General features: G+C 33.2%; 4 protein-coding genes across 8 annotated transcripts; 2 read left to right on the forward strand and 2 right to left on the reverse strand.

Annotated features, from left to right (window-relative positions):
- Positions 1-2,007: 2,007 nt before the first annotated feature.
- Positions 2,008-6,049, reverse strand: LOC101206628 (protein IQ-DOMAIN 1). Of its 5 annotated transcripts, none has more exons than XM_011653021.2 (5): positions 5,945-6,049; positions 5,503-5,622; positions 3,422-3,721; positions 2,857-3,222; positions 2,008-2,769 (listed from the first exon to the last, which is right to left on the reverse strand). In XM_011653021.2, the coding sequence occupies exons 2-5, from the start codon at positions 5,605-5,607 to the stop codon at positions 2,143-2,145; spliced, it is 1,398 nt and encodes a 465-aa protein (XP_011651323.1). In that variant the 5' UTR covers positions 5,608-5,622; positions 5,945-6,049; the 3' UTR covers positions 2,008-2,142. The 5 variants fall into 5 exon arrangements, with proteins under 5 accessions (XP_011651323.1, XP_011651322.1, XP_011651321.1 ...); XM_011653020.2 differs by having other exon boundaries at positions 5,794-5,973; XM_011653019.2 differs by having other exon boundaries at positions 5,714-5,973.
- A 5,424-nt stretch (positions 6,050-11,473) lies between these two features.
- LOC101206394 (protein DEFECTIVE IN MERISTEM SILENCING 3) lies at positions 11,474-15,167 on the forward strand. The gene is made up of 8 exons (XM_004146219.3): positions 11,474-11,695; positions 11,878-11,990; positions 12,067-12,181; positions 12,271-12,514; positions 13,376-13,567; positions 13,687-14,007; positions 14,148-14,364; positions 14,749-15,167. Exons 2-8 carry the CDS (start codon positions 11,895-11,897, stop codon positions 14,788-14,790), a joined length of 1,227 nt encoding a protein of 408 aa, XP_004146267.2. The 5' UTR covers positions 11,474-11,695; positions 11,878-11,894; the 3' UTR covers positions 14,791-15,167.
- A 3,330-nt stretch (positions 15,168-18,497) lies between these two features.
- LOC101216182 lies at positions 18,498-26,312 on the forward strand. The gene is made up of 2 exons (XM_004146176.3): positions 18,498-18,728; positions 25,615-26,312. Exon 2 carries the CDS (start codon positions 25,633-25,635, stop codon positions 26,023-26,025), a length of 393 nt encoding a protein of 130 aa, XP_004146224.1. The 5' UTR covers positions 18,498-18,728; positions 25,615-25,632; the 3' UTR covers positions 26,026-26,312.
- On the reverse strand, positions 19,546-21,147 carry LOC101206158. The gene is made up of 4 exons (XM_004146218.1): positions 20,897-21,147; positions 20,680-20,775; positions 20,276-20,511; positions 19,546-19,709 (listed from the first exon to the last, which is right to left on the reverse strand). Exons 1-4 carry the CDS (start codon positions 21,145-21,147, stop codon positions 19,546-19,548), a joined length of 747 nt encoding a protein of 248 aa, XP_004146266.1.
- Positions 26,313-26,569: the final 257 nt, after the last annotated feature.

The raw sequence follows: 26,569 nt of genomic DNA on the forward strand, positions 1-26,569 counted from the left end.
GACTTATATGCTTAAACCAATTAAATTATATTAACCTAACATATAATTAAACCTCGTATGAAATTATGATACCAATTAAATTAAATTTATTAAAACGTGACCAAATTATGATACCAATTATAAATAAAAATGTATAAAAATACCACAAAGTGATAAATAAATAAAAAAAAAAGCAGCATTTTTTATATCAACAAAGTTGCACACACAACAAACAACTCTAATACCCACTAATGTTGGGGGAAAAGAAAAGACCAACTTTTATACTCATAAAGTTTTTAGAAAAGGATGTGTGTGCAAAGGAATACTTGATTCCTCTTACAGATACTTGTCCTAACAAAGAGCAATCAATATTAATTTTATAGCAAAAATGTAAAAGAATTTTCAAATATATTAATAGACATATGGTTAATATGAGTTTAGTAGGTGATGATTTTGTTATGTTTACAGATTATTTAAAAGAAAATGTTTAAATGTTATGGTTACTATTACATGTATAGAGTAAGTGAAAACAATTTAAAGAATATGTCATTTAAAAGAATTGTTTGGTATTGAAAAGGGAAAGAAGGTGGAATGCATGATGTTCCAAAGTTCCACCTCTAACTGTATGGCTGTGAAGCCCTGGAAGAAGACGTCGAAGTTGTAGTACTTAAACTTTGTTCGTTGGTATTGAAACTACATGTCGGATTGGAGTCTGGAGAGTGTCCCGTTTACAGCTCAGCGACACTATAAAGGGATGGACGATGGAGGGGGCCTTAACTGGGGACGCCTTTCAACGTTTTGGGCTATTTCTTTTTCTTTTTCTTTTTTTGTCGGATTATGGGCCCATGTTGGCCCATCAACATGTGGGTTTATGACTGGGCCCACCAACATGTCTTTCCTCACCCTCTGGCCCAGTTTACCAATATTCATCGTCATAATATCTACACAAATTACTCGGGGTTTCTTCACAAATCATCTAAATTTTAACATTATATTACACATATGTCAAAATTTCCCAATATTCACAAATATGTTTCTCAATAATTAATTAATTACAAATATAAATATTTTGAGTTGAATTTGATTTAAAATTATTTTATCTTAGCTGTTTTTATTTTACATTCGTCTTACTTTGCATTAGATTTATATATTGTATTACATGTATTAATTTATTGATATACTTATTATGTAATTTTTATTTTCTAATCACATTTTATTAAGTATGTGAATGATATAACTTAGTGTATCATTATCAAGTATATCAACAATATATTATTAAAGTAAGTGAATTATTATCAAGTATATCAAACAAGTTTACAAATGTATATCAATAGTGTATAAGTAGAACTTCAAACATATTAAGTGTATTTAATCAATTAAATGTATCTGCAATACTTCAAGTGTATCAAACATTTCATATGCATGAAGGTTATCAAATTTGTTGAGTATACCAATGAAGCATAACAATTTTATTAGCAGTGCATCAAGTGTATCAAACTCATTAATGAATCCTTTAAGTGTATTAAGAAGAATAAGCGTAACAAAAAGTATTAGGTATATGAAAATATTTAAAGTGTATCAAAAGTATTGAGTGTATCAAAAAATATTATGATGCATTAAGTATATCAAGGTCAAATGGTTATTAGGAAGTATTAAATGAATATTAAGTGTTAAAGGGATATTATGTGTATCAAAATGTATATTAGTAATGAGGGCTGTGACATTTTATATTTTGTATATATGGATTGAATTTTGTTTTTGTTATTTTTGTCAACAATAAGTTTATGTAATATGAACTTAATTATTATAACTTGTTTATAAATATTATTTGTAGGTTAAAAAAAAAAAACAATTTAAACTTAATTATTATAACTTGTTTATAAATATTATTTGTAGGTTAAAAAAAAAACAATTTATTTGTATCATCAGTAAATGATGTTAAAAAGAAAACAACTTGTTTGCCCATTGTCAAAATGAAAAAATAATAATAAGAACAAAGTTATTTGAGAAATGAAAAAAGATAAAAGGTATTTGGGACATTTTTTAAAAAGTATATAAGGTGGATTTAACACAATTTCTGAAGTTAATAAATAGAAATGTATGAACAGGCAAAGTTCGATAATTCAGTTATTAAACATACAAGGGATTGGAAATGAAAGTGATTCAAGCAAAACCAGCTCTCCAACGACTATTGACACCAAGGGGTGGAAGGGCCCAATCTTCACCTCCTGGGTAGTCTGGGCCACAGCCCATTACGTGTATAGGAGACAAGCGAGGCCCATTGTTCATTGGGATTGGGCTTCTTTGACCTTGGTACGTCATCGTTCCTCCACCTGAACTCGATGAGTCACAACCCGACCCAAATACCGATCCTCTTCTCATTGCTTTGTTCCATTTTGGTCCTTGATGTTTTACCACGCCTTGGTTTCTTACCTTGGCCTTAGCAGATTGGGTTGAAGCCATGTAACTTGGAACATTTTTTGAAATCGATTGTCGAGATGAGTATGGGCCGCCTACTTGTCCTAGGTCGAAAGAGTCCAAATTTAGTTGAGTTGGATCCATTTCAACCGTCTTCTCTGACATGTCGTCTGTGGCTGTGGTGACGGTGGTAGGTGTGATATAAGACTCACGTGTTGTGGATTGACGAACATTATTATATGGTTGAGAAGACATCCAATGCTCAAGCCAATTCCAACCATATTCGCCCTTCTCATGCCTAAACCCTAAATCATTCACATCTTCACCCAATTGTAAAACTCCTTCTTCATCTTGTCTTCTTTGATGTTGCTGCTATCAAAATATAACTTGTTTAAGATATCAAAAAAGTTCAAATGAAGAAAAAGGAAAAGAAAAACATATATATGTCTGGAGACAAACCTGATATGAATATGCATAAGCAAGAGCCCTTTCCCTTTTCATTAAAGCATCACGTTTTCTCGAAGAATTTTCTTTGATTTTCTCTACACTTAAAACCCTACCATCCCAACTTTCCATCTCATACTTCTTTAATTTGTTTTGCAATAGCTTTTCTTCTTCATCTTCGTTATCATTATCTTGTTCTACAATTCTTTTATTATAATTTTGGTTGGCCAATTGCAACCTACGAGCACGGACTCTTGCTTGCACTCGCACCAGAGCTTGCATGCAACGCATTGTCATTTGTGCTTGCTTTCGAACATTGTGGCCTCGGACCAACGCTTGCAATCTTACCAGTCCCTTTAAAGCACGAAGAGCTCGTCGAGCCTATAACCAACAACATATAACACATACTTGCATGAGAATGTAAGGGAATTTGAAGTTTCAACGCATTTAAAGTTTTAAAGAGTATAAGTCATCTTCTTAAAAGATAAATATAAAAATTTTATGTTAGGAGGTAATGAACCAATTGTTTCTTAATTAAAAAGTTCAAATTAAATTGAAAAAATCTCATCATCACACATACCAAGTAGCCTCTATAATAAGCTTGAATAAGAGTTGCTGCTCTATCTTCTCTAGATTGCCATCCATAACCAGCCAAGCGAACTACTTTTGCTGCTGCCTCAGCAGCGGCAACTGCAGCTTCTGCAGCCGCCGCAGTTGCTGCTGCAACGACAATAGCATGATCTCGGCCTTCAATAATCTTTGGTGTCGATTGAACGCTCTCATCGTTCGTTATTTCTGTCGAAATTTCTGTTGGAAATTGTTCAAATGATATGACTTCTGGAGCATTGTGCTGCCATTTTTCCAGATTCGCACTTTCCTTCTGCAAAATTTTGTTCATATAAGATTTTATCGATATAAATTACACTTTTAGACCAACATGAAAGAGTTTTAATTAAAATATTATAGTTATAGTTTCGTTAAATAATTTATCACCAATACCTCAAAAAAAATATATATGTAGTTTATTATTTTTATCTAAACATTTTAAAAGAATCATGAATGCGTTGAGAAAATTTACCCACAAGAAAGAAAGAGAACCAATTAGAAGAAAATAATTTTTATTAAGAATGTACTAGTTAAGATAAAAGATAAGATCATAATGGATACTTTAGAGAGAATATGTACTTTTTCACTCTCAAAACTCTCTCACTTTTTACTTAAGAAGTTTGCCCAACTTTCTTGCTTTGTTTGCTTGGCTCATATATGGTGCCACAATTTTTATTTATAGACATAGTTCAAATAAAAATAACTTTTTAATGCTCTTTTTGAATTTTATAAATATTATTCTAAACATTTTCTTGATTATATTTCTTACCTAAAGATTTTCTCTTACAACAATTTTTGAACCTAAACAAATTACAGGACACTTCTAGAAACAAGGTATTTATTTATAATTTACGTATTTCAACACAATTCTAAAAAAAAACTTAGTTTACACATTTATATCATTATGCATATACTAATTTAAGAAAGGCTTCTAGATGTTTTCAACACATGCATGGTGTGGAAATCATAAACTTCTAAAATTCAAATATTTTATATCAATTAAATCATGTTCACGTTTATTAGAATAATAATTAATATGAATTTTCATTCTAGAAAATGAGATTCTTATTAACGTATTCTACATTTTTCTCCCATGTATATTTTCTTTTACCAAACTTGATTGAAGAAAACAAATTATGATAATAGAAAGGGAGAAAAAAAAAACAGAACATCATTCATCAAAGACACTTATTTATATATACATGTAACACAAAATTGGTTGAAAGAAAAGAGACAAAATGTATATGAAAGATGATGGAGATCTAGCACCAACATGCACATGATGGGTGAAGATAAATGATAGTGATAGATATAAAGCTTAAGAAGGTTTATGAGACAAAACACAAAAATATAAAAATGTTATATGATTTACATTTTGGTCCTTCTTACCCAATGGGGGACCAAAACCACACTAACTTCATTAATTTTTTTTCCTTCCCTTCTTTCTTATTCATGCATGGCTGTAAATTTCAATATATAAATAAATCAATTTTCTATTTTAATTCATTATATATTATTCTTCTCTATTCTCATTGCCCTTTATTCTCAAAATGGCTTTTTCTTCATCTACAATCAAGTTATTTCATCTTTTTCTTCAAGCAAAAGAAAAGCACAAACCCCAACTACTAAAAGACACTCTCAATCTATATGCTTATCTATCACACTAATGAACCATGAAAAGTGAGTAATTCAGTTCTAAAATACAAATCCCAAGGTTGCCAAAATTTCCCAATGTACATTACCTATTAACTAGGGTACGTTGGGCCACATAAATCTCTATGTACTAATTAATTCTTTATGTACTAATTAATTTTAAACTAACCCTACCACTCAAACTACCTTAATCTCTACGTGTATTTCCATCCATGACCAAAATAAAAGTTGGTTATATGACAACTTATTATTTTTCTTTTTTTTTAATATTTAGATGAGTTAAGATGATGTACCTAAGTATGTTTTTCTTGATGATGAGATATATAGACTAGTCAATAATTAATTTATCAAAAAAATGAAAGAGAGAGAGAGAGAGAGAGAGAGAGGGAGAAAAAAAGAAACCTTGTTGAGCAATGAGTGAGGTGAGTAGTCCTTGGAAGAAGGAGTGTTGTTGGATTTGAAGACTTTCTTCACAGTGGAGAACCAGCCCGTTCCTTTCTTCCCCATTTAATTCTCACACCCCTTCAAGAAAAAACTTCAATTAAATTGAATTATTTCTTGAACAATCAGGATTGAAACAGATAAATAAAAAATTAATTAGAGGGATTATGACCTTAATTAAAAAAAATAAATAAAAGAGGGAGAGAGAGAGAGAGAGAGAGAGAGATTGAGGTTGGGATTAGAGCATATTACTGGGAAATGTTTGGAATTTGGAAAAATAAGGAAGAAGAAAGAAGAAGAAGAAGAAAGAAGAAGAAGAAGAAGAAGTGTGGTAGCTGAATTAAAGAGAGAAAGAGCGGTTTAATGTTAAAAGGAATCACGAGAGGAGAGAAATTAACAACACCTAGTTGGGGGTTTCTTTCTTTTTCTCTCATATATATGTGTGTGTATATATATATATATATATATGTATGTATGTACGTGAACAACACGACACTTTTCCCACTTTTAGTTGGTGGATGCTTTTAATGTCAAACACACACACATAAATGCACACACATACATACATATGTTATCAACAACGGTCCTCAACACAGCCAATGAAAGAACTTAAGAAACCAACCATCCACATACAGAGAGGTGGTCTTCGAGGAATAATGAAATTTTTTAGCATGGTAAACTAAGTTACTAACATCAAAGTTTGGTTTGAAGAAAGTTTTAAAAGATTTAAAGAGATAAAGATCATAATGGAATATCAACAAACACTTAAACTTAGTTCATTCTCTACTTATTAATCAAGAAATTTCAAAGAGTCAATTTCAGTCCAAGGAGAAGATAAACTAGCTTTTAAAACTTTGGTCATAATCTTATATATAACAATAGCCTCAACCAAGTTCTCAAAAGAAAATGGGTGAGTGACATTTTATTATAAATACATGTTGTGTTTTATATATAAATGCACGTTTTCCTAGCTCGAATTTTTATTTTGTTGTTATTTATAGAGTATATTTATTTAATCTGTGAAATTTATTCAATAATTTTTTAAATAACGTTGGACTAAAAAGTTAAAAAGAAAAAAGAAGGGTTAGGATTATTGATAATCTTGTTCCACTTCCGTAAATTGGGTGAAAGTTAAATAATTCCAACCTATTTTTCATCGGATTAAAAATTGAGTTATTATAACAAAAAAAATCCAACACAAATGTTAAAAATAATTTCGTAACTACTTTTAAACTTAAAAAATTAATTTTACTAAAAGAAGTACAAAATATAACAGTGACTTTCCTTAAAATTATTTTTTTTTTCGATCAAGTCAATCCAAATATGTAAGATTTTTTTTTTTTTTTCCTCTCTAAAATGAAAATGAATTTGGAAAAGCAAATTAATAGAGCTAATAAGTTAGACCAAAACGTATCTTTTGTAGTTAGGGGATAAATTTGATCTCAAACCTCGATACAACTAATAAATAAATAAATATATATCTTAAATAATTGACTCAATTTAGACAAATTTTCTCGTGTTTTAGATTAGTAAAACATTTATAGATTAGATTATTAAAATGGACCATGGAGAAAATAGCCCTTGTAAACGTACACCTAATTTGCAATATTATGTGGAAAATTATTAAACCAGGTTACTATCAACACACCTATTTTGTAATAATGTACTTAATCATGCCAATCAACTTTTTGACCAAAATTATGCAATGGTAATAATTACTTATTGATAAACATATGATTTATAAATGAAAGAATTTTAGAAAGGAATTAATAATTGCTATAATTATCATATGCTTTGTTTCTTTGTTTCTTTCTTTGTCAATCTATGGTATATTATTGTTATTGTCATTATTATTATTTTGAGTTGGGTTCCCTATCAAAAGGAGATCAGGAGGGGTTAGGGATTTTCAAACTTTTCCGTGAATTTAACTTAATTGTGTCTCATAATAAACCTTCATTACATGTATGTTTGTATTGATTTTTGTTTATCTTTTATATTGAGAATAATAAGATATGTGTGTGAAAAATCAATTGACCAAACTTTTAAAAAAGAATATATTAAATATGAAAGTGGCAACCGTGTCATGTTCACGCTTCTATGATACTTCACCTAAGAAATTAACGAATCAAAGGAAGAAGAATAAAACTCAAATACCAATAACTTACTTATTACGAATAGTTCATGAAACTTACTTAGAGTTTATCTAACCATTTGATGCGAGAAAAACCAATTTCGTGAATCTAAACGTGATGAAATAAATCAAATATTGAAAAATGAAAGATAAAGTAGATTTATCTAATTGGATCTAACCCTAATTTATGAGGATTAAGAAAGAACTATCTCACTCTTATAATTTTAAGAAGATAAAATGTAAATTGATATGTCTCATTTTTCATATAAACACGTCACTGATTATAATCCGAACCCGATCTTAATCTTAATTATTATTTATCATTATACAGTTATAATCGGTCTTTAATTAAAAGAGACAAATGATACCCATATATATAGTCAATTTTAATAAAGATTTGAGGTTTCAGTTTGGTGGATCTATATATTAAATAGATATTTCAACAATTTTATAGTTATATATTTCTTTTTGTATAGTGTTCCAATTGCAGTCCATTTAAATGTAAGACTAAAAAAAACCTTGTTTATCTTACAAGCAACTGCAGAATAAACAAAAACTTTCTCTTTTCTTTTTTTTAATCTTAAACCTTAACCCATCACCTAATTAATTCAGTTGCAAACACACACACATCCACTAATTGTAGGTTGGGATGTCCTAATTGTGCATTTAGAGGGAGAGATGTCTTTTCTTACTATTATTTGATTGTTTTAATTTACAAAATCGACCATTCTATCTCAAACTATAATCATTTTGGTTAGGTAAGTAATTTAAGTGTCCAATCATAATTTGTCACGTGTCAAATTCTTTTATCATTGAAGATCAATGTGTAGTGTATATGGTTAAGAGATATCTTATATTTTTATAATTAGATGTTCTACGAATAATAAAAACCTAGCTTTTGAGAGATATCCTACATTTTCTTTTTAATCTTATCTAGCCTAAAATTTGAGCTTAAGAATATAGACTAGTTTTGAAATTGTAGTTAGAATCATCACTTCTTTATAATTTAAAATCAAGTTAAATTAATTCAAAGTGATTAAAAATATTGTTTCAAATTAAAGGTTTGAAACCAATAAAAACACGATATTAACTTTAACTATATAATTTCAAAATCACTCTCAAATAGATTCTAAAAAGAGGTTCGAAAAATGCAATTATCTATCGAATCTATACACAAGTTAATTTTAGCTATGCTAATTCCGAATCTTATTGTGTGGGGCAATCTTATTTTTTCCTACCATGAATGAATTGGCTTGTTTCTATAAAAGTTAATGGTGTTGTCTAACGTGTTTTCCAAAAATAATGCTAATGATGAGAGGAAATTATACAAATTGTTTGGTTCTTCCATTCTATCAAATAAAACAGTCCCATTTGAGCTGTGAACAACTCCATTGGATTACATATCACATTCTTACTTTAGGGTTTGGCCCCTATAATACAATGTATATAATGTTATTAATAATGCAAACAAGTTAGATGAAATTGTGACACGAATGAAGAAATTATAATTGAATCAAATGAAATTGAAGAGTTTAAGGAATTATGTATTTATTTAATTTAATGTTATGTGTTTTCATTTACCATAGTAGTTGAAAAAGCGCATACAATCAAATGTTTAGTCCATCAATTTTAGTTGAGTTGAAGATATAGATAAACAATACATGTTTTGAATGGAAACTATATAAAATAATCCGGTACAAGAGTTGTTCAGTGTGAAAACAAAAAGAAGAGAAAACGAAATAAACAAGGCAGTAAAGGTGGGATTTTTTATTGATCATTTGGATGACAAAGGGTGTGAAGGGTAGAATGGGTGAAGGTATGTCATCGATGGAAGAAGGGTGAAGACGTTCCATGATTTCGACAATTTCAAGTGTAGAGTTTGGTTTCTTTTTTATTTCGTTTGACATTTGCCATTTTAGAGCGCAAGAGTAGGATTTTGGATTTTCAATCTTGGGCATTGAAGACAATTAAATTTGTTATTTTTAAAATCATTTATATTTAACTAATATTCTTAACATTTAAAAATCGACCAAAAAAATATAGACTCAACTTGACATTTCTAAAACGTCGAGAATGTGCATGCCAATGCCAATCATTGTAATTTTTTCAACAAAAAAAAAGAAGAAGAAGCATATCTCAATTATTTACTTTTGCAAAAAATCAAGACATTTTTTTCTTCTTAAAATCACCAATCACTTAACATTTTTTTTTCCTTAAATACAATAAGTATTCAATATCACATACCAACGTGTTCGCTTCAACCAAGTTTACAATTGAAATTTAGATATTTATTGAGAAACTGTATGTTTTCATCTTTCTCTCTATTTAATATTTCTAACAACTCCACCTATTAACCACCATTATCAACAACAAAAAATAACATTGTTTCAATGACTATGCTAGGTGACTCACGACGATCAGCTTCAATGCCCAACTTGGACAACAACCATCATTGTAGAGCTATTAGCATCGCTCCGAAGACATGTTTAGATCAACACCTCTAAATATGTGTCACTAGCGATAAAGTACACAAGTATATTCACTAATGTGGAAGTATATTGTAATTTAATTTTGTTGCTTGTATGTTGAGCCACTTCCTTTGGGCCGCTCCGAACACAAGAATTAGTACAACAAGGATGGAACAATGTTATGTTGGGCCACTTCCTTTGGGATATTACATCAAACAAGAGGATGGGCCAAATTTACTTTTAACCTAACCACACGTTGATTAGAGAAATACATAATGCATTAGAAAATAGAATACCATTTGATACTTCTTTTTTGTTCAAAGTTCCATTTTGTCACATTGAAATACTTTAATGTCCATGATTTATGCCATTTGATTATTTAACTTATGCTATTATTTATGAACAATAACTAATTTGCTGCTTTTCTTATATGAAATACCTAACATTTAAATTTTATTTCAATTTAGTTTTTAAGTCTATTTACACTTTCTAATCTTAATTTTTCAGGGATGATTCTAAAATAATTAAAAGTACTCTAATAAATAATTACCTTTCAACGTTTTTCATCACTATTAAATTGAATTTAAAAGGTTACTTCGTAACTATTTTAAATTAATCCATAAAAAAAAAAAAAAAATCTAAAACCAAAAAAACCAAACTAATCTACTATATCATAAAAAAAAAAAACTGACTACAACCTTTAAAAAACTCAAATTCCAAAGTTAAAATTACACCATATTGAAACTACGCCATTAATTTAAAACCAAACAAAGTTTTAACTAAATCTATCTTTGTAATAATGCATTTGCATTTAAGTTTTTTTTTATATATAATTTTTGATTTTTCTTTATATATAATTTTAGATTGACTTTCTAAAATAGATGTTTTCAAATTTATTTGAAATGCACTTTAAAAGTGGAAACTTACCGAAATCAATAGCACCAAAAGGGCATTATAAATTGTTTGGTCACTGAATCCATTTTCACTTTGGTACCAAAAGAAAATGTGGCCTTTTGGGTAATATAGAGAATACGTCTTTTTTTTTTTTTTTGTGGCATTTCCAAAGTTCAAAACAAATTTATTAATGGATAAAATAAAATAATTATTGACATCTTTTAAAGAGAAGTTGAAGTAAGGAAGTTTAGAGTTTAAGTGCTTAAGTTAAAAAAAAAAAAAAAAGAACGTAGCATTGGTAAATAAAAAAGTTTTTAAAATGAAAATAATTATATAAAAACAAAGCATTTATATTAGAAAGTATGATTGAGTTATTGAACACATACTTCTGAATGTAAACACTCTCTTATTTTGTATATATTTGGTATAATATTTTAGTGGATTAAGTCATCATATGTCTTTCAAATATTGATATGTATTTGTGAGGAATTTCTTTCGCCAACTCCAAGGACAAAGGACATTGACGACATTTCAAAAAAGGAAGTGAAGAGAATAGTGGACAAGTGGGTTTGTTTTCACTATATTTTTCTTTTGAGAAAAAATTGTAAATTTTCATTTTCATTTCCATTGCCTGAGAGACTACGCAACAAACCCACTTCAGGTTCTTTCTCTTTTTCATTCAACCTTAATCTTTTGTTATTGGAAAAAGTAAAACTTCCAAGATTTGCAGTATTTTACAACTTAAAAGTTAAACCAAACTTGTGAAGAGTTTTTTTTTTGGGTTTTGCAACCAAGAAAAAGAATCTACTCTGCTTTCTCTCAACACTCTCTTCTTATTTTCAGATTTGTATTCTTTTACGATGAAACTGGATGAGTTTGACAATTATAAAGTACCTAAAGATGAAATGCAAGATGTAGCGCTCTCTCATGAAGATCCAATTAGTCTTCATTCCAAGGTACTTTAACATGTTTGTTAGATTATGAGTTTAACGAGAGGAGTTAATAAAGTTGTGTTCATTTTGTTTTATGTAGAAACTTCAAGATGATTTGCAAACAATGGGAATGAAAATACAGCTGCATGAAGACAACATAAGGTTTCTGAAGACTTTGAAAGACAAATTAGTTGATTCCATCATTGATCTACAGGGTATTTTGTTTTTTTTTTCCTTCTTCAACAAGTAGATCTTCAAGACATTTTTATGTCATTTCCGTTACTTAGATAAGTTTCTATTGCAGTTACACTAGGAAAGTATCATGCTTCTAATACACCTAAGATTGAGAACAAGGATGGTTCCGATACTCAAAGTGAAGATGAGCCATCATATCAGAAAGGGATATTACAACAGGAAAATACTGCTGCTAGCATCTTGTGCCACTCAAAAACTAATCCAAAGATGCTGGCTTCTGATCCTACATTGAGTGATGATGTGCTTGGTGTTGTTGCTGAGCTAGGACATGTGAAGGACAATAACCTTAGCAGGTCTCTTTTGCTTCTCATCTCTTAAGTAATCATCCAGTCTCATGCTAATTTTCACTGATATGCATTGTTTTGAAATCGACAGACAAAGAAATTAGAAAACGTAATGAGTAGAGAAATTAACTTAGAGATTTTACCTGGTACATTAATAGTTTGTTCGAGATGGGACCAATAAAAACTTCATGCATAATTTTTTTTCTTTGAAAGTGAAGGTTGATGACAATGCCATTAGCCTTGGGGGTGGGATAATCTACTGTTCTTGAATGTAGAGGCAAACATGAGATTTGAACATACTAGCTAATTCATTTTGGGTTATGTTATCGTTTTAGTTTATGGTTTTTGTTTGAAAGGGTATTGGAAGTATTGATTACTTGTCTCGTCGTCTTGGTAAAGTCTCTCAAAGTGTCCATCATTACTAGAAATTACAATATTTGGCACGTGCTTTTGGATGTGGTAGTGAGACAATGAGCTCTAATATTGAGTACTTAGTATACCATGTCCAAGAAAATTATTAACAATGGCGTTACATGAGACTTAACCAAACTACAGGGGCCAAATTTACAAACTTTGCACGAACCACCTGCTCTGCAGTTGTACAACCTTCATTTTGCCACTATCATCTAGTAAGGTCACAAGTTGAATTTGAGCTTAAAGATAGGTGTTTCATAACACACGAATGTGGTTTGTTCTTAGCAACAGATTTGTAGATATAGACCGTTTAACGAGAGATGGATATTGGGTTTTGTTCATTTTAGTGTTTTTTAGAAGAATAACTCATATTTGAAGATAGTTAACAAAGAATGTGACCATTCTATACTTTGATCTACATATTCTTTCTTTTTGGGTTTCTGGTTTGGATTACAGCCTTTTATCAGAGTACCTAGGAACAAAGACCATGTTGGCTATTGTCTGCAAGACTTACAATGGAGTCAAATCTCTGGAAAAGTATGACACGGAAGGATGCATAAATAAAACGTCCGGGCTTCATGGATTTGGCACTTCACTCGGGAAAACTTTAGAGGGACGATTCAATGTCATCGCTCTCGAAACATTAAGGTATTCATTTCTTTCTTTCTGACATGGGGCGGTTGTTTGGACATTCTAGCACATAAATATTGTGGAACTCTTCTCTTACTGAGAACCCAACACAATCTTTTGGTTTCTTTTGCCTGCAGATCATATTCTGGTGAATTTGTGGCCGATGATCCGCAAAGAAGGCTTGATATTCCAAAGCCAAGATTGCCTAATGGAGACTGTCCAGACGGTTTTCTTGGTTATGCTGTTAATATGATTGACATAGACAGAACACACTTGTCTTTTCTCACAGCTAGTGGATATGGTCTTAGAGAGACTCTATTTTATTCTCTATTTTTCTGCCTGCAAATCTATAAAACTAGGACAGAAATGTTGCAAGCTGTTCCTTGCATAACCGACGGAGCGCTTTCTTTGGATGGCGGGATTATCAAGAGGAGTGGATTGTTTTGTCTTGGCAATAGGTACGAAGCACTTCTTGACAACCTCAATGATTAGTCAGTTATGGATTCAAATTTCTAGCTGTGGGGCCGTGGTCCTTGTCCAAACACTTGGGTTTCTCTGTTTATGGTATATTTACTTTTATGCCTGCTAAACGTGTTAGGGGCGACGCAAAGGTAACCTTTTCCAAGACCTCAATAAATTCAAGCCTACCTGACCATTACATGGAATCTGAAAGACAAATGAAAGAAATGAAATGGAAAAAGGAAAAATTGCTTGAAGATATGAGGAGAGAACAGGCACTGCTAGATAGCTTGAAGCTCAACTTCGAAAAAAAGAAGGCAGAGATTGTGCAGTTTCTAGCAGAAGCTGCTGCTCGGGTAAGCACCGATCCAACTAACAAACATGACATAAACTATGAAAAATGGTCTTGCATTTAACCTTAATTTGTGACATCCTAGCTTCTATCTTTTGATTTTGTTTGGCATCATTTACTTTCCTTTTTGCTTCCTTGTACCGAAATCCTGTTCATGTGACATGGCCATCATTAAACTGTTGAATGAGTTAGTCGAAAATCCAGAAGGAACTGTGTTCTAAACAAACCGTCGCTATCTGTCTTTGTCTTGAATGTGCTATTGTCTCTTTTGAACTTGTATGAGTATTTGACAAGGTCTGTTAGTTCAATATGGCCACTGTCATGTATTCTTCAGTTTTCTAACTTGTATATTGTTCATTAAATTAAGTCATTTCTTACACACTGGCAGCCACAAACTCCAGTTGCAATGGGGATACTAGTCGATAGATGATTCCAGACAGAGAATCAACCAACCATCGAAGGGATGGCTAAATGTTTTGGAAGTCTCAGGGTTGATGCTCGTTGTTGTCGATCACGTTGCACACACGATGGAATTGTTTTGTTGTATGATATGCATCGGTGTTGGATAGGTGATAGCTTATTCAGGGGAGTTTGAAGGAAATGGGAATATTTTGCAATACCAAGTTTGTGTTGTGTATCACGCTTCCTCTGACAGCTCTATGATGGTTGCCATTTCTTTCATCCTCTATCTCTCTTGCTTTGCTCTATACCTTCCTGTTTTTTGGGCCATTTATCTGTATGACAAAATGGTGGATGTATTCTGTATGCTTACTTCGACCCTGGATTCAAAGTTCGATTGTCAGCCAAGCTCGAGGGTATATGCCTTAACCGTTGTTTTACAATTGGAATCCGGTAATGTCTAGTAACAAAACTTCGAAGTTTAGTTTTATTACAAATTCATAAAGGAAAAGCAGGGTTTGAAATTTAGTTTATTAACACATTTCTAACAAATTTAGTTTCTGTTTCAACTCCAAGTTCGTCACCTATTGGTTGTGGGCGGTAGGCAACGAAGAAGATACGATGATCTACAGGCGCAATCGATGTCATTCAACATTGAATGTTACTGCCACAATAAGAATGGCATTGAATGTTACTGCCACTATAAGTGTTCAGTCCTTTTGTTGGGTTGTTGTGGGTTGGGTTAAAAAACAATATATATATATATATATATATATATATAGGGAAAATAAAATTATTTGGTTCTATATTTTAAAAGTTGCACGATTTTAGGAAACTTATAATTTTGTTTTTTCTTAAGATTAATCTCGACTGAGATCGACCAAAGATTCTTTTCAAATTTTAAAAAATTCTTTGAAGGAAATTTTTCGTCTCTCATGGCAGAGTGTGCCATCTAGATAGTGCATTTTTTTATTAAAGTTTTGAAATTGAGGTTAACTTCTCTAACCAAACTTGCTACCAATAAGATTAACTATTATTTGGCCATCGTGGCTTCGAGATGCACTGAGTTGAAAACATCAATGATTATGTAATTGATCTCCGTCAAAGTAGCAATTATGTCATAGATCTCCGCTAAAGTTCTCCTTTGGTCCAAGATGGTCCCAAACTAAAGAACAAAAGCATTATGTAATATGATCTTAAGATTTCTCATAGATGTCTTTGAGTTTAAAAACAAAAGCGAAAATGGAAACTAGAAACTAAGACGCACTTTTTAGTCATTTTTTGGAAAATATCTTGGTCACCAACCACCAACCCGGATTTTTTTGAAGAAAATTTAAAAAGTTGAAAAACAATATGAAAAAAAAGCCAACCTGCCAACTCAACCGATTTTTTTTGTTGGGTTGACCCTTACATATTAAACGTTCATTCTTGTCAACCCAATTACTTTGGGTTGGTCCATATTTTTACTCCAACTCCGCTTATACACCCGTACTCGTAAGTTGTTTTAGGATGATCTCTGTTGTCTCAGAAGTTGCGAACCTTGTATTTTTTTTCATATTTATAATATTCTACATATTATCTCCGCTAGGCTTCTTTTCTTTTCTTCTTCATGTCGATTCCTTTTGAGGTTTCTTTACTTATATGTGTCGTCTTATTTAAGCTCAAGAAAGTCTTTGGGCTAGGTTCCCACATATGATTTAATGTGCTATTCATCCTTGAGATTCAAGAAGGTTATGCAAGCATTTGTTCTCATTGATGCATGTGGTTGTTTGTTCGTGTGTTGTATTTGTTGACTAGTTACACAAATATAAACCGTTGATTTGCTTTAGGAGAACCTAAAGCCAATTTCAAAGAAGGAAGTTTCCATCAACTATAGGGAGCCTAAGTTCATACTCACTAATATCTACTACTTAGGAGCCTAAGTTTTGAAGAGTATAAAACTTACATCTAGAGAGAATTTGGGTGTCTAATGAGTTAGCTCTATGACTATTATGTAATATTGAGTCTACATATAAGTATATTATTGTAATTGTTCAACTCATTGATATTAGTGAATTATCTTTTATAGGCATTAAGTTTTCTCGACATAGATGTTGTTACACTGAACTAAGTAACCAACTCGTGTGTGTTTTTCTGGTCTACTTTTTTGTTATTTTCACGATTGTTACTGTTCTTACTATGACATAATGTGAAATATATCACAATGTTCAAATGCGATATACCAAACTTCATATCAATTGTATACTTGTTTTAGGTGATCTAGTGTGATTTTACAACATATTTAAGAGGTTATTTTTACTTGTTCTTTTTATCTTGCAATGTCCAAATATGAAAATTTTCAACTCTAAATCAATTGGGGATTTCATATTAGTATCTAAAACAAGTGTGAAAGCTCTATAAACCACTTAAACACAAGTATATAATTGATTTAAGATTGGTTATTTGAAATTTGGAATATGTGAAATATTTGCGAGATGAAAAAAATAATTATTTTCTTTCAATTCATACACTGGATGCAATTAGTGCTCAAAATTGAGAATTTTTTTATTCATGTAGGTGTTTTTTTTTTGTTATTCCCAATTTTTTGTTTTGTGATTGAGTGTGAGAATATTTATCAGCAATTTCATAGAATTTATTTTATACATGTGTTGCAATTAGTTTAGTTTTCTATTTTTTTTACCTTTGTCGTATATGTTAATATGGATATGTCAGTTCTATTTTATTTTTCTAACCTACTCATTGTTATTGGGTTCACCATCGTCACCTATGGATGACCTGCCTTCAGTTACATTTTATATCTCATTTGGTTCGTGATTTAAATATTATTTTGAAAAACAAAGAATTTTGTAAATATCGTAAAAACAAATTCTTATTTTTCACTATATTCGAAAACATACTGGCTTCCAATTTAAAATTTTTAAATTCAAAATCAAACTTAAAAGATTGTGTATTGTTTGTGGCTTTGAAAATGTAGCAGCCTATCTTATCTCATGTTCACAATTTGTGAAACACGAAATCTAAAATCAAAGAAAAGTGCTGTTTTCGAAAATTGCTAGTTCAATGTTATTTTTTGAAATTGTTTTTAAGTTGTTGCTTTATGTCTTTGATTGCTCACAAAAAGCTTCCCTTGTTATATCACACTTCTTAATTATGAGATTAGTAAATGAATTTCGCTAGCAGAGTTTATTCTAGAATGACCTCTCTTGAGTCTCGTCACTTTATGATAAGTTGCAGGTAGCTTTCTTCTAAATCAATAAGTTGTGCACATTTCACTCGAAGTCATCGTATCTTGGAATTCTCTCATCATAATAGAAATCAGGAAGCATTATTGTCAGATGACGAAGTGCGAAGGTGCCAAGTGACTATAAAGGAGTGCAAAACGACACTACGTTTACTACCTTAAGGAAGCCCTAAACACGTTTTAGTTGTTTATTTTGTTTTTGAAAAGTTAATAATGAAAATGAATCACGAACCGAACGAAACTTTAAGTTTTGCAAAAGAAAAAACAACAAATAGTTCTTAACTTCGATTTATTTCACCTAGAATTTCTTATAATATATAGTTTGTGACGTTAAATCAATAAGTTTTTTTTTTTTTTAAAGAATCAAGTACCAAAACAAATAATTTTAAAAGTTTGAAAGTAAATAAAGTATAACACCAAAATGGAATTAAAAAAAAAACAACATTTTTAACCCCTAATTTAGTCTTAATTTTGTTAATTTCCCAAATAAAACACACCTTTCCTTTATTGTTTACCGTTCAGCCCCATTGGTCAAAATCAAACCCTAACACACTCTTCACTCTCCTCCAGTCCTCCCAAATCTTCAACGTCCGGCCCCTCCCCTCCGATCAGACAACGCCGGCGACTGCCTCTCCCCATTTCCGATCAGAAGAATTCGGCGACTGCAACTCCGACCAGACCAGCCGAGTTGGCCCTCCGTTTTGGTTACTTGCTGTCTCGGCTTAAAGGTTTTTCCCCTTTTTTTTTTCTTTTTCCTTTTTGTGTATCAATGTTTGAGGAATGTTTCAACTGGTTTGACAGAACACACACATATATATAGTCCCAACGGAGATGTTGAAATTTATATGAAACATGGTTTAGGCTTTTGGGGTGCATTTTAAAAAAAAGTTTTTTAAGAAAAGGAGACATTTCATTGATAGAATGAAATAAGGGGAAAAGCCCAAACACCCATAGGTGCTTATAAAAAAAAGATGCCAATGAAGATAAGAAAGACTTAAGAGTTTAAAAGTGTGCTTATTTTTGTACCAGTACAATGAGGTAGAAATTATCAAATGACGAAAAAGATCAAAACTAGAAAAACGGTTTCGAAAGAGACGCTTGTTTCGTTTTCCCTCAAGAAACCGTAAGAAAGGTTGAATAATCGCCAGCCAGAGGGTTTTCTTGCATCCAGTAAATGGGTGACCAACCAAAAGAGAATGATAAATTGTCAAACATATTTTGTGAAAGAACCAACGGCCAACCAAAAGCATTAAGGATGTAATGCCAAAAACAGGATGCAAAGGAGCAGGGAATAAAAAGATGGGCAGCAGATTCTGAATCAGTGTGACACATAAAACACCAAGAGGGAGAGAGGACCATGTATGACATACGACGTTGAAGACAGTCAGCAGTATTGATAGCTCTATGACTAAGCTCCCACAAGAAAATTTTAATTTTCTTTGGAAAACGATCCAACCAAATAGCCGAATAAACATTCACAACATGGCTATTACCAGCTCCCACCAAATCATCGTTAAGAGATTTGACAGAGAAGGAAGATGAGGGTTAGATCGTCCATATCCAAAAATCAGCATCAGCACGAAAATTGACAGACTGTAAATGTTGTGATAAGGCCATCCAATCGATAATTTCGGAATCATTGAGATTGCGGCAAAGGTGCAAATTCCAAGCAGCAACATCCTCCACCCAAACATCAGCCACCCTAATATCTGGATCGTGAGCCAAACAAAAAAGGCAGGGGAAAGCAGATGATAGAGTACCACAATTGAGCTAGAAGTCCTTCCAAAAAGAGATGGAAGAATCATTGTCAAGATGATACTGGGTGCGATTGGCCACCATCAATTGTATGACAAATGAACCTCCATGGAGAGGAGATTTGGAAGATCCCCGAAAAGGCCAAATACAAGTATTGGAATAGTATTTTGCCACTATGAGCTGTCTCAACAAGGCAGTAGATTCATGCAAAAACTACCAGACCCATTTTGCAAGGAGGGCACATTCGTGAGCACGAAAATTACCAATACTCAAATCACCCATCAGACGAGCTCACTGAGTAGTCTCCCAATTAATGTTGTGCATATTCTCTATGCCTTGAGCACCCTCCTAGAAAAAGTCACGAATCAACTTCTCCAAAGTTTGGATAACAACAAATGTAGCATGATAGAGAGATAAATAATAAGTTGCCAAATTTCCAATTGTGTAGTTTATGAATTATCATATGCGTCCCCTTTAGAGATGTAGGTGTATTTCCAAATGTGTAGTTTATGATGCATACGCTCAACAATGGGTTGCCAAAAAGCAGAAGATGTGGAATTACCACCTAAAAGCAAACTAAGGTAGGTAGAAGGCCATAGACCAAGCTTACAACCAAACGAACAAGCCAAAGAGTCCACGATAGAAGCATCCAAATTAATGCCAAGAAGCTCACTCTTAGAAAGATTAATGGAAAAACCAGAAGCAACCTCAAAGATATATCTCATCACCTCAAAAAGATGCTGAAGAGCAATTGGGCTCGCAATGGAAAAGATTAAAGTGTCATCAACAAATTATAAATGGCCAAGAACAAAATTAGAGTTGCCAATAGGTTGAGCAGTAATGAGGCCCTTGGATAGCCTATAATCCATAAGATGGCTAACACAATTAGCAACTAAGATGAATAAAAACAGGAAAGAGGAACACCTGTTTGATGCCACGGGATGGGATAATCTTGCCCCAAGGTCGACCATTAATAATGATGGAGAAATTGGCATTGCAGATGCACCCATGAGTCCAAGACTGCCAAATAGGTCCAAAGCCTTTGATTTCAAGAACAACATCATGAAAGTCCCAATCCACTGTATCAAAAGATTTTTCCAAGTCCAATTTTAGAACCACATTATCCTTCCCATTTCAAGACCTATCATCAATCAATTCATTGGCCACAAGGGAGGCATCTGTAATTTGTCCTTTTTCAACAAATGCAAGCTGATTTGGGGCAATAGTATTAGGAAGAACCTTCTTTAGACGATCAGATAAAACACGAGCAATGATTTTATAGGCACACAAAATGAGGCCGATGGGCCTATAATCCCAGACACTTGTGGCATCAACTTTCTTAGAGACGAGACAAAGGTTGGTTTCATTTAATGAAACATTTGATAATGCCATTCGAATGGAAATCAGAAATCATGTTCATGATGACAAGCTTCAAAGTGATTAAGAAAAACTTAAAAAGATTAGCAGTGAAACCATCGGGACCGAGGGATTTACTCACACCCAAAGAGAAAACAACACGGTGGACTTCATCTTCAGAAAAAGGCGGCTCAAGGTTAGCTGATTGTTCACTACTAATAGGGCTCCAGTGAACATTCATCAGAATAAAACTCTGGTCGCTTCTCCTTTTAAATAAATTTGTGTAGAAATCACAATATTCAGATTCAATGTCTGTAATAGTCAATAGACCGCGACCATGGTGAGAGAGAGTTTCAGTTATTCTATTTTTATGCTTACGAGCAGCCACAATACAGTGAAATTTGAGCTTTCATGTCCCCCAGTCCAACCATTGAAGCTTACATCGCTGACGCCATTGAATATGATCTTGAGTGGTTAAATTCTCAATATGTTTTTGAATCTCATGCTTTTAAGATATTTGATCATTTGTGAGTTGACCAAGATCCATTAAGCTATCCAAATTACAAAGATTAGAAAACAACTTTGATTGTTGAAATGCGATCGGTTGCTATGTTTTAGCCCAAGAACACGCAGAAAGATCTTAAGTTGTTTGAGCTTTATCATGTGTATTGGACCACCAAGAGTCCACCAAGCGATGAAAATCCTTGACTTGGAGCCAAGAATTTTCAAAATGAAATGGATAAGGACCCTAGTCAAAATTGGTCGATATAAGTGCCAACGGAAAATGGTCTGAAGTAACACGGTTGAGACACTGAGTTTTAAAAGTGCCGAGCTTGTCAAGAACTGCATCGATGATAAGGAATCTATCAAGAAGGGAGGAGTATTATTAGTGTCCGTCCTTAGACCAAGTTCAAGCACCATTGCTTAATGGAATATCTCGTAATTGACAATCATTGATCCATTGGTTGAAGGTTCGCATACTGTGAGAGATAGTGTGATCATATGATTATTCCCAAACCATCTAGTTCCATTGGAGTCACCGCCAATGATCCATGAGTCACGACCCACATCAGCCAAATCATAAAGTTCTTTCCAATAATCAACATGAAAACCATGAACAGAAGGTCTATACACAGTAGTAGAGAGAAACCATCTACCAAGGTAACGTGAATGGAGACAATGTATTTTCCTCGAATGACCCTCCTGTATAGGGTAATCACGAGCCAGTCAAAGGATAAGAATTCCCCCCGAAGAGTCAATTGCATCAAGATTTATCCAACCAATAAAGGAAGAGCTCCAAGTGGATTTAATTGTAACAGTTGCTAGATAACTTGGTTTCCTGCAAAAGAACAAAATCAGGGTTATGAAGTTGAATGAACTATTTAACCAAGGCTCGTTTTCTCCAGGAATTAAGTTTGCAAACATTCCAAGAGATAACTTTCATTGATCACATTATCTCCCTCAGATATGGCAAGGGTTGCTGATTTGTCATAGTTGATTGAGCAATGAAGATTTTGAAGTTCTCTCTGTAATTTAGTGTGTTTACTGGCAGTGGAGGCCATCCTCTTATTTTTTTGCCCGGGGAAGAGGAGGAAAACCATAATATTAAGTCCATGTGGAGCAAGGATTGCGGCAAACCTTGAAGGTTTTAAGAGTTTGCTGGAGGATGTGGAACATTTATTGTTTGTGAGGAAGTTGACGTTAGTGGAGTTGGAGAACTATGAACTAACCTATTAAGATCTTCGGGAATAGGTGAAAGAATCGAAAAGAGTTGATGAGCTTCAATAGGATCTTCTCCAAAAATGGCAACATCAAGAGATTGAGTCTCAAAATCGGGATTTGGGCTAGTAAGGCAAGTTTCAAAATCTGAGGCAAAATGGGTCGGGCTATATAAGTTGGTGAAATGGGTAATGGCTCTTTGAAGGTTTGTGGGCCCATCTTGGAAAGTGACAATATTAAAGGTAGGGTGTGAAAACAATGGCAAAGGTGATCACGTGGGGGCTCGAGTTAAAAATGAAAAGTTTAAAGGAGGGAGTTGCTCAGATGTGGGCGACGTGATCTGTTCCACAAAAACATGAGGGTTGACTTGCTCAATTTTATTTGCTTCTTTCTTGGCTGGATATTGTCGCAATTTATTGGCATTAACGGCGGAATTGACTCTGATGGAATTGGAGGGAGTTTGGGAGACCTAGTTGTAACTGTTGGTTTCGATGATGTTGCTGGTTGGTGAAGTGGCCGGGTAAGAAAGGTCTGGTTCGATGTCACCGCCGATTGTTGAGAGTCTAGCCGTGCAGATATCTTCGGTTGATTAGTGACAGTCAGCTGGTCGGAGACTTCCAATATCTTCTTGTTCAGTTTTCCAGTAGATACGTCCCTAATATCCACAATACAGACCATGCCACACTAATTAGTGAGCAAGGAGAGCTGTTTTGGAATGAGGCCATGAGTATTTGGCTTAATCTTCAATCGAGCAGCCGTGATATTGATGTTGATCAGATTGGTCAGAGATAAACCGCCACATTGGTTCCCAATAAATTGAAAATTCTCGTCTTTCCAAAGTGGAGGAATATGGTTATAAATATCAATCCATCTGCCAAAGGGCTACCTGTAATGATTGAAAAGATGTTAACTTCGTAGCATCCAGAAACTTAATGTGGGGTTCAACTTTGTGTCAGTTAGTGGTTAGTAGGTTTGTGCAATAAGTGGATCATACGTATGTAGGAGAGCCTTATCTTCACAAAAGGGGTTGAGTGTGCACCTTACTGCCAGAGAGGATTGTAAGGCGGAGCAAATGTCTATCCAAGAGTTGCAAAGTCCAGATCTTTGGATCACAACCATGGCCTCCTTTCGGCTGAGGCATAGTGTGACTTGATGACAGCTGGACGGATGCAGAAGGTTGTGCTTGCACAACGATCTTGAAACTATGAATTTTTGGAGGAGAATGTGATGGGCCACCCATATAATCGAATAGAAGGGAATAAAAAGAGAATCAACCTTGTTTTTGATCCTCCGATGGCACGAAAATCTTCGTCCTGCACCTCGAATGGTAAAGGTGAGTGAGTTCGACATAATAGCCACTTTTTGTTGTGTAGTTTTTCCATTCAGCGGGTTGCTTCTTTCATCATTGTATTTTTTGAAGAATTTGTAGTTGCAAGGGTCATGTTGCAAGGAATGATAAGAGGACGAGCCAGTGGAGAGCCTTCCATGAGAGGATGAGAGATTGTGTTGATGATCTACATTTTTCGGTTATTTTCACCAATTTTCCATTGCTAGACTCAAGTTGTAGGGTGAAAAGCTTCCGATCAATGTGGGTAGACCAGATGGGGGTGGGGTGTTGGGTGGTGGTCATGGCGGTGGGACGGTTATGGTTGATTGGGATAGGACAGGGGAGGAGAGAGGAGAGAGGAGAGAGCATTGCTAACTTTTATGTACGCATGTTTTTAAAAAAATTGTTGTATTTTTGTATTTATTTAATGTTGAATTTGTACATATTTGGTGTGAGTTTTTGGAATATTATCTGGAATTTTTGGTATGGTTTAATCATATTTGAGAGACAAGATGTGTTCTTTGGAAAGGTGTATCTTAATGTTTTTGTTTTGAGAACATTTTTTAATGAATTATTCTATTTTTTCTATAAGGAGGCATCTTCTTCCTCGTCTACATCTTATCAATAGTGGTCAATAGTCCATGTTTTTACAGTTTGTTTTGGATGAAAGTGTGATCTCGATTTAGGATTTTGTATTTGTATTGTAAGTTTGGAACTTTTTAATAAACTCAGACAACTATTGTACCTTTTATTTATGTTTTAAAGAAGTATTGTTATGTTCTAACATATATGAGTAATTTTTCTACAAGTACTATCGCATATATTATTTAAAAAAATAAAAAAATTATAACGTGTCTCTAACGTGTTGTGTCCTACTTTTCTAGAAGTAGGGTGTTCCTAACGTGTCGTGTCCTACTTTTCTAGAAATAGGGCGCATCGTCATGTCGTGCATCGGTGTTTGTGCTTTCTTAAGTTCCCAACTTCATGTTATATTAATTGATGAGTGAAAGTAAATTTAATGTTAAATCATCTAACATTCCCTCTAACATGTGAAGATTCAACAAGTGGAAATCAATATTAATGGTAAAGAAAATAACGTTATAGGGTTTGCTTTGGACACCATACCTCCTAGACCATTTACTTTGATACTATGTTAAATCACTGATTGATCCAAAATTTTAAGCTGATAGGTACACACTTAATATTATATCATCTTAACTCAAGCGATGAGTATAGCTCTAATCCTATATTTTAAGAGTTTGTGGTGTCTCTTCTGTGCTTCTGTTGCTTAGTTTTAGTCCATATGGAAATGGTTAATTATTTAGGAACTTCATGCCTATGTGCTTGCCAAACCGTTAAATTTTACAATTTGACGTTTCTTCCACTCTCTTCAACCAAAATTTCTACAATTTAGTTACATTTGTTATTTGATTTCTCATTGGGTATCTCACGTACAGAAACATTTCGAAGAAAGAATGGCAGGCAAGGCTGCCAAATCTGTGGCGAAGGCCATCAGCGAGTATCAGTATCCATGGCAGGAGAAGTTGGCAAAATACAAGAATGAACTATCCAAAGGGGTTTGGGGTTACTGGGAACTAGGTGCATGGAAGTCACTGGGCATAAGTGCACGTCACCGAGCCAGACTTCGCAAGGAAGTACTTCTTGCTGGGCAGGATTGGCCATATGATCCAGAGAGGAAAGAGATGAGAACCAAGAGGAAAGGGCACAAATGCGATCGTATTGCAGCAGAGAAACGGGAAAACACTGCAAGGTTGATGGAGAAAATGCCAGATATGTTGCTTCAATACAAGAAGCGCAGGTGGGAGAAGAAGATGAAGGAAGAAGAGAAGAAGAAGCAGGACAGCTGATATGTTCTTGTTTTTTTTACATGGTCCTGACAACTATAGATGGTTGGTTTCTTGCTAGTTTCTCATGCATGGGAGATGTTGGTTTTGTTATCAATACTTTCACTTTGTAGGAATTAATAATCTTTGATTTCCCTTACATGACAGTGATCTTAAGTAAATTGATGTTTGTATTGATATAAGATAACAAAATGAGGAAGAATCAGAGCACTCATAATTTTCCATGTATAAAAACATTTCTCTTTACTGCTGCTCTTAGAAAATATTCTCTTGATATTGCTGATGTGGGTTATTCTTTAATCGAAGTTGATTACCCCAGTACATTTCTATCACCACGTTTTGGCTAACTCGATCCAAAAAACACTCTATAGTATTACTCATTGTTTTTTATTTAATCTAAATTGTTGATGTGTTCTTGTTTAAGAAAACAGAAACACTGATTAAGTAAATTACCAAAAGAGTGATTGTTGATTGAATATAGGATTGATATAATGAATATAAAAAGTATCACTCGCATGTTTTATTTTGTTTCTCAAAAGATGTATAA

The sequence above is a fragment of the Cucumis sativus genome, chromosome 3 (genome assembly GCF_000004075.3).
Source record: "Cucumis sativus cultivar 9930 chromosome 3, Cucumber_9930_V3, whole genome shotgun sequence".
Taxonomy (NCBI): Eukaryota; Viridiplantae; Streptophyta; class Magnoliopsida; order Cucurbitales; family Cucurbitaceae; genus Cucumis; species Cucumis sativus.